Here is an 11,616-nt window from a genome sequence, read left to right as displayed (position 1 = left end):
CAGCTGCCTCAGTCCTTCTGCTCCCGCTACATCGAGGTAATTACGCTGACAGAAATAGTGCTAAAAATGGGCATTTCGCTTTCCACATGTACAGGAGGGGGCATAGCACGAGCAGCAGGTGGCAGCACCGCCCAGGGCCGGGCTCTTTGCTCCCTGCGCAGCCCGAGCTCCCTGCTGCCCTGCCCCAGTGAGAACCAGCCTGCTGCAGATGCTACTCACAGCTCGCAGGACAGGGACAAGGGACAAAGAGGCACACTGCCACCAGGGGTGAGTTTCTGCTGAAGCTAGCTATCAGGCATGGGCTTCTGCAGAAAAGTATGAGGTGCTGGCACACTCCTTCACACGTCAAACAAGCTCGGTCAGCCCCTCGTGGAATGCACAAGCTCCGCTGGAAGCACAAGATCTGGGACCACAGGTGCAAGAAAGTGGTTCCGCAAGGGTGAAGGATACTAGCTTCCACCTTCCCTTTGTTGCAAGGGAGCACAGCTCCCTTAGAGGAGATGCCTGCCTGGTCTTGCAGTGAGGTCCAGCATAGTCCTGTTCGCTCTCCTCCAGGCCTTCATTTCTGTTGGAAGTGAGGGCTGGAGCCTGTCTACGGGGTACAGGCTGTGGTGAAGGCTCCAACTAGTGCTGGTATGACAGCTTGCAGCCATGCGTCCCCTGCACTTGCTGAAGTGTAGTAAGGAAGAAGATTGTGTTTCATGACTGGCATTAAGTTGGAAGATTTAATTGTGGCAGCAGCTGCTGCTCAAGGGAACACAGAATAAAATCATTAATTATGGAGTCACGGAAACAAGATGCTTCCTGTGTTACTCCATCCACCTACAACAGAAGGTGCCCAGGTCTCCCCCTGTTGCCATGAAGATGGAGCTTAGGAAAGAGAGTATTACAAGAAGGCAGACACCTGTGTAACATGTGAGATGGAGATTTCATTAGAGCCCCTGCAGCGCAGTTGCTCATGAAAACAAAACTCTTGGAAGTGTTGGTATCAGTAACCCACAGAAACTCTCACACAAAGAGGACTTCCTGTTTGAGTATTTTCTGTCAACTCCAAACCACTTTCCCCACACAAAGAAAACAAAAACCGATAACATTCATACACTAGAATTATAAAATTCCTCCAGGATAACCTATCTTGGTTTCTGAAATGGTGAACTGGGTCTTACTTGGCTCCATGAGCTGGGGTTTCAAGGAAAATGGTAAGTACAAGAAGAAACTGCTATACCTCATCTTATCCAGATGAACATGTGAACTTCTCTAGGAAGACACAAACCAGGCAGATGCACAGCCAGCAAAATAATTGAAATGTGGCAGGCAGCTTTTCCTGGGTAACACTGGGCCTTCTTACAGCACCAGATCTCATCATAGGTTTTGGCCGACCACGTCTCACTTTCACAGCCTTCAGAACAACATGAAAAATTACCTACATTATTTTTCAATGTTTCCCAAAGTTGCCTGGTTCAATAATCTATTTTTTAATTTTTGTTTTAAAAAAAAAAAAACAAAAAAACAACCCACTGTTAGCTTTAGAGTCAAAAGTGACATGAAGACAGAGGGATCCTGGCCAACAGGCTCTTGGCCTGAACTTTGAGCTGTCCATATTCACTCAGACCCAGAGAATAGTTTCCAGAGCATCTGCTCTAATGCAATTATAGAAGTAAAACACCACTCATCTCCTGTACCCCCCCTTGCCTGGGACTGTACCTCTTCTCTGATGCAGACAATTTGATCTGTACAAACACCTTGAAACAGACTGAGACAGGCAGAGAGGATGACCTGTGAATTCACAACTACTGGAAAACTTACAAGAGGCACATGCAGCTCAGCAAGATTGGCTCTGTACCATAAGAGGCTCTGCTACCTCACATACTGATGGGTCTGGCCGAGGTCCCTACCCAGGTGAGAGTGCTACAGCCATCACCTCCTACTTTTAAAATAGTTTATTTCTGGTCTTAAAATATACATCAGTTTGAAAATTTCAGAAAAAAAAAAGCAGAACAACAACAACAGAACACATTAGTTACAGATTAACAGTCTGGAGTTGGGACACTGAAAGTTGGGTCAGCTCAAGGCCCCAGAGCCAACACTGCTGGAGGAGAGCAGAGGACAGGCACTGTGCTGGCTGGGAGGAGATTCTGCTCCTCCTTCGGCTGCTCACTCCCCCTCACTGCCTGCCAGTGGCCTAATGCTATGAAACAACTGCATGCGAAGGCTGTGGGCACTCCTTTCCCACCCTTCTTTCCTCCGTTGTGCTTTTAGCTTACTGAGACCAAAAGCACAGGGGAGCCCAGCTCTGCCCAGCACCATTCAGTTTCAGCAAGAGAATGGGTTTTGTCCCCTGACCAGCACACCAGGAGAGATGAGCCCTGAAGGGCAGTGCCTCCCAGCTGCAATGAGGCAGATGAGCTAACCCACATCAGTCAGCCTTCTCTGACAGGCTGTCCCACACATACCACAGGTGTTCGAGAGCCCCAGGAGTCCATTCCATAAGCATCCAACCCCAGGTGATGTCCACGAGCCATGGGATGGTGGCTGCCGCAGGTGAAAGCCCTCAGTACTGCTGCAGAAGAGCAGGAGAAATTCAGCAGCATAGTGGCAGGGGAGAGCAAATGCAAGGATCCCATCACAACTTTCAGGATAAGAAATAATGCCCTGCAAGCTAAAAGGAAGCTTCTGCTCTCAGCACCAGCCTGTTTGCACAGGAATTGAGTGAAATACTGTAGTAAAATACTGAGTCCCACCTCTACCTTGAGGTCGGCATTGAACTCCACAGCTGTTTGAGGTGGGACAGAAGGTAAATACATAGGCAGCAGCTCCAACTAGGGCACACCAAGCCCCACAGAGGCCTGCAACTACCTTTCACAGGCCCTGGAGCCTCCAGGCTGGAGCTGGGGCCCTGGCTGCCTCCAGCTGCAAGTGCAGCCCTCTGGTGAGATAGGGGTCTGGGAGGGGAGCAGGACCCTGGGGCAGCTGTTGGCTGCATCTCTTGCTGTCAGCTCCCTCCTGGGCAGTGAGCTGCTCTCCTCCAACACAGCCAGCCAGTACAGAACTAATGGAGTAGGGCAAGAAGACAACACAAACACAACTCAAAAAACAGACAGCAGGCTAAGGACAGCCAGCTGGTGTGGGGGCAGCACAGCCCAGGAAGCAGGCCAGACCTTCGCCTCACACCCCTAGGCTGGGGATGAAACATGGACAAGGGCACAGGACAAAATTAAAAATCGGACACCAGGCTTCGTTAGCCCTCAAAAAAAATACCTACATCTACAGACCTCTCCCTTTCCCTCCCCCCAATAAGACACTGAGCACACAAGACCGTGAAGAAGAATCACGTAATACACACTACACTAGGAAAAACACACAGAGAGACCCTTGCTCAGGAGTGGAAGCACCAGAGCCAGCCTGGAGCCCCCAGAGGGGGGCACAAAGAGACTCTGGCAGACAGGTGCTACTGAGGCATGAGGTAGTGCAGCCACAGGGAGCAACTCCCTCACATCCCCACGGGCCATGGTACACAAAGCCCTGCCCAGAAAATCCTAGTAGCATCCTTCATGCCTCACTCCCCCGGGGGCAAGATCTCGTTTTCCAAATTTGGAGGGATTTCTGCAGGCTGAAGGCCAGGATCAGAGGGAAGCGCAGCTCAGAGCTGAGCCACCCCTAACACACCCTTAACGCAAGGAACAGACTGGCTGCCAACCACTGCGTCTGTTTATGCAGGGTGGGGGAAAACAAACAAACAAAAAAAACAAAACAAAAAAAAACCAGTACACCCCAAAACCAAAGGCTTGGAAAGAAGAAAGAAGCCCACCCAAGAGCAAGGAGTCAGCACCATTCAAACAAAACAACAGCACAGAGAGCAGGGGAAGAGGTGTGAGGGAGGAGACGCACAAACATACCACATGGCCCAGAGGGCAAAGCCCTGCCTGGGAAGGAACTGACCTCCCCCTTCCTTCTTCCCCAAGGCCTCTCAGCTGAATGTCACAGCACAGCCCCGGCCTGCATCTCGATTCAGTGCAGGCCAGGTGCTGAGCTGAGCAATGGGGAGCTACAGGCGCAGATTCTGAAGAACACAACCCAGGGGACTAGGGGAAAAAAAAACAACAGGAAAATAAGAAACCAGCATCCTCGGCATACACCCCAGGGCCCAGATCCATCCCCTGGGAGAGTCCTCATGGCCCTTGGGGGCTCCCAGGGAATCAGACACCACCATCCAGGCACCCTGCCCTGTTGGCACGAGTTAAAAGGGAGCAGAGCAGCTGCAGGCACCAGTGTGGGAGCAGCCGGGGCCTCAGGTACCTGAGTGGGAAGGGGAAAGGGAGGATGGGAGCGCAGAGAGGAGAGGCACCAGGTTGTGGGTACCAAGAACAAGGTCTGGTACAGGCACCAGTGTGAGGCTGTGAAGAGAGCTGTTAGCGTGCCAGGGCAGTGGGTGTGCTTCTGCACATGTGCTAGTACTGCAGGTCTGAGGTGCCAGGGAATGGGAACCCCAGCTCTTCCAGGTAGCGAAAGAGAATAAATAGAACATTTAAGAGCAGAGCCCAGAGCTCCTCCTAGGGTGGAGGGCACTGAGAGAGGTTTCTCCCTCAGAAGACAGATGGAGGCATCTCCCATAGCTCCGCGGCATGTGGCTGCTGCTTCCCCTGCCTCAGCTGAGAAGGTTGCCTTGCTCCTGGGCCTGAGTCAGACTGTCCTTGCGATGCAGATGGTGGACCCCCATTCTCTTGGGGCTGCGGTGTGGCCGACTGAAGGGAGGCTTGACCCTGCCTTCCCCACTTTCCTCTTGAGCTCCTCCTTGGTTACTCTCCTTGCTTCCCTGGAGCAACAACTCTCTCTCATCAGCTGGGCTCTCAGGTAAGCCAAGGTCCACATAGTCCTTGTGCTTTTCTGGGGGTGGACTTCCAGACTCAGCAGTGCCTCCACCACTTCCCTGCAACAGCTTCTGGGCTTCATCCTGGGAGAAATCTGTACCATAGTCAGAAGAGAAATGGCTCCTGCGGGCTCTGGATTCAGTGCTGTCTGTGTCCACGCTTGAGTCCCGGCTCACAGTCCAGCTGCAGCTCTGGGCAGACTCCTCGCCATCTGAGTAGGCAGAGGCTGCCCTATCCAGCTCCTGCATGGAACGGCTGAACCTCTTCTGGAGCTCAGGGGCTGTGTCGCGGCTGAAGGCTGTACGGTTCATCAGCACCCGCTCTGAGGTGGGGGGTGCCTTGTCCACAAACATACGCTGCCAGTTAGCCAGCAGGTCCTCCTCAGAGCTGGCAGAGCTAGCGAAGGCGCTCGGGATCTGGGGAGGGCTGCTGAAGGGGCTGCTCTGGGAAGAGCCATGAGCCCTGGCTGCTTTGGGGGACTGCTGACAGGAACAGCTGGAGGCCGAGCGGCGTCCTTCTGAAGCAGGGCTGTTGGGAAGTGTCCGGTGCCTGTCGCAGCTCTCATCTTCACTCTGTACCAGGCTGAGGGAGATGGCCTGGCGTGTAGCATATGTACAGTTGGGCAGAGGACTGTTCTTTGGAATCCTTACCTTGTCCTCAGAGAACTCAATTACTTTCCGCCCAGGATACATAGGATGGGGAGGTGAAGGTGTAGGGTACGGGCTTAGCTTCTCAAAGGCTGGCACATCCTCTTGCACGCTTTCCACACTACCCTGTGGCTTGCAGCCACCGTTCTGCTGCTTCCCAACTTCCCCTCCCTCCTTCTTCATCTGCCCTGCACTGCTGCAGGCATCAGGAGGGGCTCCACTCATGTCCACATGTACAAAGACATCCTCAGCCACAGGACAGGTGCCACTGCTAGACGTGGCTGAATTCAGTACCAGAGATTCTGGCTTCTCCAAAACCCTGGCAATGACTGAGGTGGGCACAACGTCAGATGGTGCCAAGGTGTGGGTTGCCTCTTGACCAGGGCCTGCAGACTCCTGAGTGCTGTGCAAATGCTTATTGACCATATCCTGCAGCTCATAGGGAAGCTAGGGAGAAGGAACAGAACATTAGAAGGGTACTGACACACAAGTCACTCAGTTTCAAAAAATCTGCCTTTTCCAGCCAACCTTAATCTTTAATCTTCATCTCAATACTAACGTTTATCTACCTTGCCTTGGGGTAGGCATCTCTTTCCAAAAGAGAACCTGCCATATATGACAGACCAACAAGGCTCTGTTCCTGTCATACCACTCATGTTCCTAGGCCATAGTTCACAGGCCCATCTTGGAAAAAAAAAAAAAAAAAAAAAAAAAAAAACAAGAAATGATGTCACAGGCCACGCCTGTGAGCACAGAGACAAGGCCAGCCAGTGCTTGCTGGGGAGAGGTCTATTGATCTGTGGAAAATCAGCTGGTGGTTGCACTGAAGTGACTGCACATCCCCCAGCGCTCACATCTGCAGCGCTCCCCAAATGCAGTAATTACAGCCTTGCTGCCTTGGCAGCCTGCCCACAGATCAGAATTGATGCCTTCCCTTGCTCCCATTGACTCCTCTCACATCATCCCATTTCGTCAACTCACTCTGTTTCAGAGAGGCAAACACAGGGCTTATTTATTACCGCAGCCTCAGGACCAAGGTCCAGCAGAGTTAAGCACTGCTCCTTGTCCCGCAGATGAGTGCTACTGCTCTCCCCACTGTCCTGTCAAATGCACCAGCATGGAGAACAAAGCTCCACAAGCCATTCCATGGCACAGCAAGGTCCATCCCGTCACAGCCAGAAGGAAACTCCATTCAAAGCTGGGGGCACAGTGCATGCAAACAGCTGGCTGTGAAGCAGACTGCTTGCACAGTGGCTCAGTACCACCCCCCTCCAGTGGCAGCCACGTAGGACACAGCACTCTGGGGGGCAGAATTCAAAGCCCTGGGGAGTGGTGACAGCTGGGAGAGGGGTCAAGGTTACTCCAGCAGTAACTGATACACTGACCTCAAGAGTGCTAATTTGAGACACAATGGGGGAGGGGGACATGTTGGTCACCTGCTAAGTTACTAAAGATGAGCACATGGTTTTGCAGAAAGGAACATAAGAAGGTCTGAAGGCTAAAGGCACAGAAAGAGAGAGAGCTGGGTTAAACGTCTGAAAAATATTCCCAATCAAATGAGTGATGCTACCAACGTGAAAGGCCTAACCTCCACCTTTACTTACCCCAAGGGCAGGATGAGCTCTCACAAGCAGGAGTATATGTTGGTACCAATATCTACCATTCAAGAAACCCAAAAGTCATTCTGAATGTTGCCTCCAAAACTTTTCATAAGAGCAAGAAGTGAAGTAGGGACAACAGACTGCTGCTTGACTCCATCACACAGCACAGCCCTTGCATGTGGCCAGGTAAGAAACAAAAGAGGAGAGAGCAGGGTAAGAGAGAAATCTGTCCTTTAGCCAGCTCCCATCAGGCACCCAGCAGGCTATCAAATTCAAGGTTATTGTGCTTTTTATAACAGCTCTTGGCTGCACTGTGAAATGGAGCTGGTGTGAAAGAGGAGCTGGCAGAGGCTCTGCACTGGCTTCTTGGTGGGACTAGGAACAGGAGCCCCCCATACCTCTGCCTGTGGCTGACGGATGAGAGGCCAAAAGAGAAAAGCTGCAGAGAAAGCTGGAAAAAGAAAGACAGGTGGAAACCACGGGACCTTCTTCCCCACCTCAGTGGGACTGTTACTTACATCAGCAAATTTGTGGTTCCTGAAGTGGGACTTGTTACACTTGAGCAGCTGTACCGCCAGGTTACAGTCCTGTCGATAGCGTTCCTGACAAGAAAAAAAAAAAAGGCACAGGCATGCAACAGTGTCAGACTGATCTCTTACCTGAAATGACACCACCTCACCAGCTTCAAACAGAAGGTGGAATATCATGAACTTCTTCTGAGTGTGCCTGCCTTTCCCTCATCTCCACACCTCGTGTACTTCTTACAACTCAGCCATGTCCCTTTCAACTCTTGTTCCAGGCCTATATTCACTCCATATATCAAACTTCTATTCTTTTGTGAAACTGATCTCCAAAAGTCCCACCAGATTTTTGCTAACCCATCTTGGAGCTCTCAGACATGCCTGCAGACACTGCTTACTGCCAGGCATCTTGCAAACAGACTGGAGTGAACTGAGAGCAGTTAATAGAAACACGCACCAAATCCAGGAACACATTAATTGTGTGGAAAAGACAATAGTTTCCTCCCACTTCTAAACTAAATAACCACTTGGTTACTACAGCCTGGGCACAGGTCAAACCTTACGATTAAATGCTAGAAAAGTAAACATATCAAATTTGAAGATCAGGTCTTTCTTGCTCAACCCCTCAAGCCCTTTTCTATTTGCTTGTTCTCACATTTTTATACACATTTTAGTTATTCATGTGCTTCTTTACACTAATGACTTTGAACCAGAAAAAAAGCCCACACCTCAACACAGATCCACAACCATTTGTAGACTCACACTTACATTAAGTTCCTCCAGCTTATTGATAGTTGTTTTGGCATCAAGCAATTTATTAGTGAGCTCTACAATCTCCCAGTCCAATGTCTTGCGGTCCATCTCTGCCTTTTTAATCTGAGATGCAAGAATACCAGGTGTAAATTTCCACAGCACAGAAGAAACCGGTTTTACCACCCACCTCACTCCCAGCATAGCACAATGACATGCTCAGCTGATATACAAGAACTTTTACACAGACAAAGGGCTCTTCACCTCGGGAGGGATTCACTCTGCTAGGTACAGAGGCAACTAGTGAGTTTGAACGTCCTTAATGCAGTCCCTCTTCTTGCAGCATAACTATGTTTCTTCTCTGTCATGGCTCACAGGGTGTCTGATGGCAAGCTACTGGTTTTGAACAGTCATCTTGCCACTAGCAGTAACCACCTTTGAGCTCGTGATAATCAGCCCTCTGCTCAGGACCAACAGAACAAGAATAGTGCCAATAAAGTTCAGCAGTCAATGCTGAATGGACAGGGTTTTCTTTTGGCAGGAAAAGGGCTCCATCTTCAAAGAGTTCAGTTCTTGCTCTACTAAGAAAAAGAACCTGCACAGCTTCATCTGGAGTTTCCCTAACACCCTCCCTAAAGCAGATGATCTTGCCTCTTTAGACTCCCTAATAGTTCAGGTGCAGGGCAGACAGAAACTCAGATGTAACAACTGAGAGGAGCAATAGCTCAGAACAACCAAGCCATCCCCTTTCTCAAGAAGTTCCTCCAATACTCATCTAGTCTGTTCCAAGGCTGTGACCACCAAGGCCCAATGATGAGTCACACGTGAAGTACAGTGACACAAGGGGGTTGAGGAGGAGAATCCTTCCCAAATATACAATTGGTTTAGGAACCAACACAGTTTATATTAAACCAAGAAATTCAAGGGCTAGAACTAAACATTAAAAACAAACAAACAAACAAAAAACCACCCGCCCTCATCTTGGGCTACATTTCAGCTGTTCAACTTGCCTGCTCACAACCCAGAAGGGGAAGGAAAGGGAGCAAACAAAGTTCACAGCCATCCACATCTTGTGCAGTGCCACAGCGTATGGGCACCACTTCCCAGCGCTCCATGCTCCAGCTGGCCCAGAGCCCAACGCTCTTAAGATGGAGCACTGCAAGCTAGGACCTGCTGCACCTGTGGGCAGCTGCTGGACACCAGGTGAACCCTTGGCTGGATGAGGGCTGAGGCCCCTCCATTTGGGATGGCATATATGCGGGACTGACAATGAAACCAACAGGCTGAGACATGTGAAGAGGAAAAAGAAAAAACACACAAACGAAAAGACGCAACTGCAAAAATCCAGCTTTGGCTGAGAGAGGCCTGAGAGGTGAGCGCGCCCAGCGTGTGCCAGCAGCAGCGTGAGGACGAGAAAGAGAGAGAGAGAGAGAGAAAGAGAGAGAGAGGGAGAGAAAAGAAACAGCCATGAGTGTTATGAATGCACACAACAGACACACACGCACACTGGCTCTGCCCCCGTCCTCCCAGGATGACTACCCCAAGACTGGCTGACACATCCCTGGCATTTTGAGAGGGACTGAAGCAACATGACGGAATACCATGCAGTTATGTTGTGGGCAACCAAGTTCACATGCATGACCAAGAAGGGGCTGAGTAAATCAAGAAACTAGTTTGCGACACCAGCCGGAAGGGAGAATAGATGGCCGTGGCCAAACCCCACCCCACACCAACCACATCTGCTGGCTAAAGCCAGGAATCCTTCCCCCTTCTGCTCCTGACATACATGTCTCTTCTACCTCCTCTATGTAGAGCAGAACACTTACCAGGGCATGCAGCTTGTCTTCCAGGTCTTGGTTGGTTCTCTGGGAAGCAGTGTAGCTGTTCTGTAACCTACAGAATCAAGATCGTACACATAGGAATGGTCCTCAGGCCTTTGCTCAAGTCTTCTTAACTACCAAGCAAAACAGTAATTCCACAACCCTAATACTCCTTAGTATTCACAGTACTAAGACAACATAAAGGCCTTCAGACTCCCAGTTATTAGGGGCAAGGTGAGGTTGGCTAAGTGACCTTTCATGTCTTCGCTGGAGAAAATAAGAAGGACTTCGGAGGACTCCTCTGAGCTAAGCTACGTGTAACCATGTAATCATCAGTGCCTAGCATTAATTCCTAACCAAAGCACTACATCCCATGTAGTCAACGGCTCCTTTTTGCTGATGTCAGACAGCAATCCAAGACAGATCCCACCTTATAACCAATAAATAGAATTCCCTATTGCTGTCCATCCCTTGAGCTGGCCAAGTTCCTACACTGTACCTTGGAGAAAGCAATGGTTGCAAAGCTTTTACTCTCCCCTAGGTCTGGAAGAGCACTGAGGATGCAGCATACCTCTCTGTTCAACACAACAGGGCATAGCCTGCTCAAGCCAGCTGAGGGAGTCCTTGGAGACAAAGATCTCTCTAGCTCTATCCTTCTTTCATTTTTCTTTTCCGTACCTACGGAATTTGTCCTTGAATTTCTCCAGCTCCTCCCGGTTCTGACCCAGCTCCATCTCCAGGTAGTCTTGACCTGATTCCAGCTCCCTCTCCATTGCTTCCATTTTGTTAGTCACATACATCAGCCGTCGGCGCAGCTCCTCATTCTCATGTTGCAGCAGCCTGGACACAAAGGAACAAAGGTACCATTAAGAGGCACAAGGGGCACTCCACACTAGCACCCATATCCTGCTGCCCTGCTCTAGGGGCCAACCCAACATGTGGGCCCCAAAAAGCTGGGAACTGAACTATCAGAAGATTCCAGTCCATGAAGAGAGGTGCGCTATTGTTACGAGATGCATGGTTTGTAACATACTAGCTGGCCAGAAGTTATCAGCTCCCAGCTCCCTCTCGGGTTACAGTGCTTGGATAAAGTTCACTGGCCACATGGGCCGTTCAGCTCCAGTGTCCCCCACTGGTGAATAAAACCCACTCAATAATTTATCCCAGTGTAGGATAAAGAAGTTGAACTGCTCCTCCCTTGAACTGTTCAGAAGCACTCACACCTTTAACACATGGTGGAAAGAGTGCTCTGAACAGCTTTGAGGTCAGCAACAGAGGTGGTGAGAGGTGGTGGGGTGGGTGTAAGAGAGGTGATCACAGCTGTCAGTCAATCCCATTCTAATACAAACTGCTGTGTTAGTCCCCAGCCAGGACATGCGTGGTGGTCAGAAGGATTTCCTGTAGTTTTT

General features: G+C 50.3%; 1 protein-coding gene across 10 annotated transcripts in view; it reads right to left on the bottom strand.

The window, feature by feature from the left end:
- Positions 1-1,925: 1,925 nt before the first annotated feature.
- The window catches only part of TJAP1 (tight junction associated protein 1), a 38,459-nt gene continuing 28,768 nt past the window's right edge, over positions 1,926-11,616 (bottom strand). For all 10 annotated transcript variants that reach the window (XM_042808889.1, XM_042808851.1, XM_042808857.1 and 7 more), the window contains 5 exons: positions 10,886-11,047; positions 10,214-10,280; positions 8,406-8,513; positions 7,635-7,718; positions 1,926-5,962 (listed from right to left, as the gene is read on the bottom strand). In XM_042808889.1, coding sequence (XP_042664823.1) covers positions 4,646-5,962; positions 7,635-7,718; positions 8,406-8,513; positions 10,214-10,280; positions 10,886-11,047 — 1,738 coding nt within the window. In that variant the 3' untranslated portion in view covers positions 1,926-4,645. The remainder of the gene's footprint in view (positions 5,963-7,634; positions 7,719-8,405; positions 8,514-10,213; positions 10,281-10,885; positions 11,048-11,616) is intronic.

This window comes from Centrocercus urophasianus, unplaced genomic scaffold (genome assembly GCF_019232065.1).
Source record: "Centrocercus urophasianus isolate 14NV4802_14NV808 unplaced genomic scaffold, USGS_Curo_1.0 seq_10, whole genome shotgun sequence".
Lineage (NCBI taxonomy): Eukaryota > Metazoa > Chordata > Aves > Galliformes > Phasianidae > Centrocercus > Centrocercus urophasianus.
Note: the sequence above shows the minus strand (reverse complement) of the source record. Positions and strands in the feature narration are given on the sequence as shown.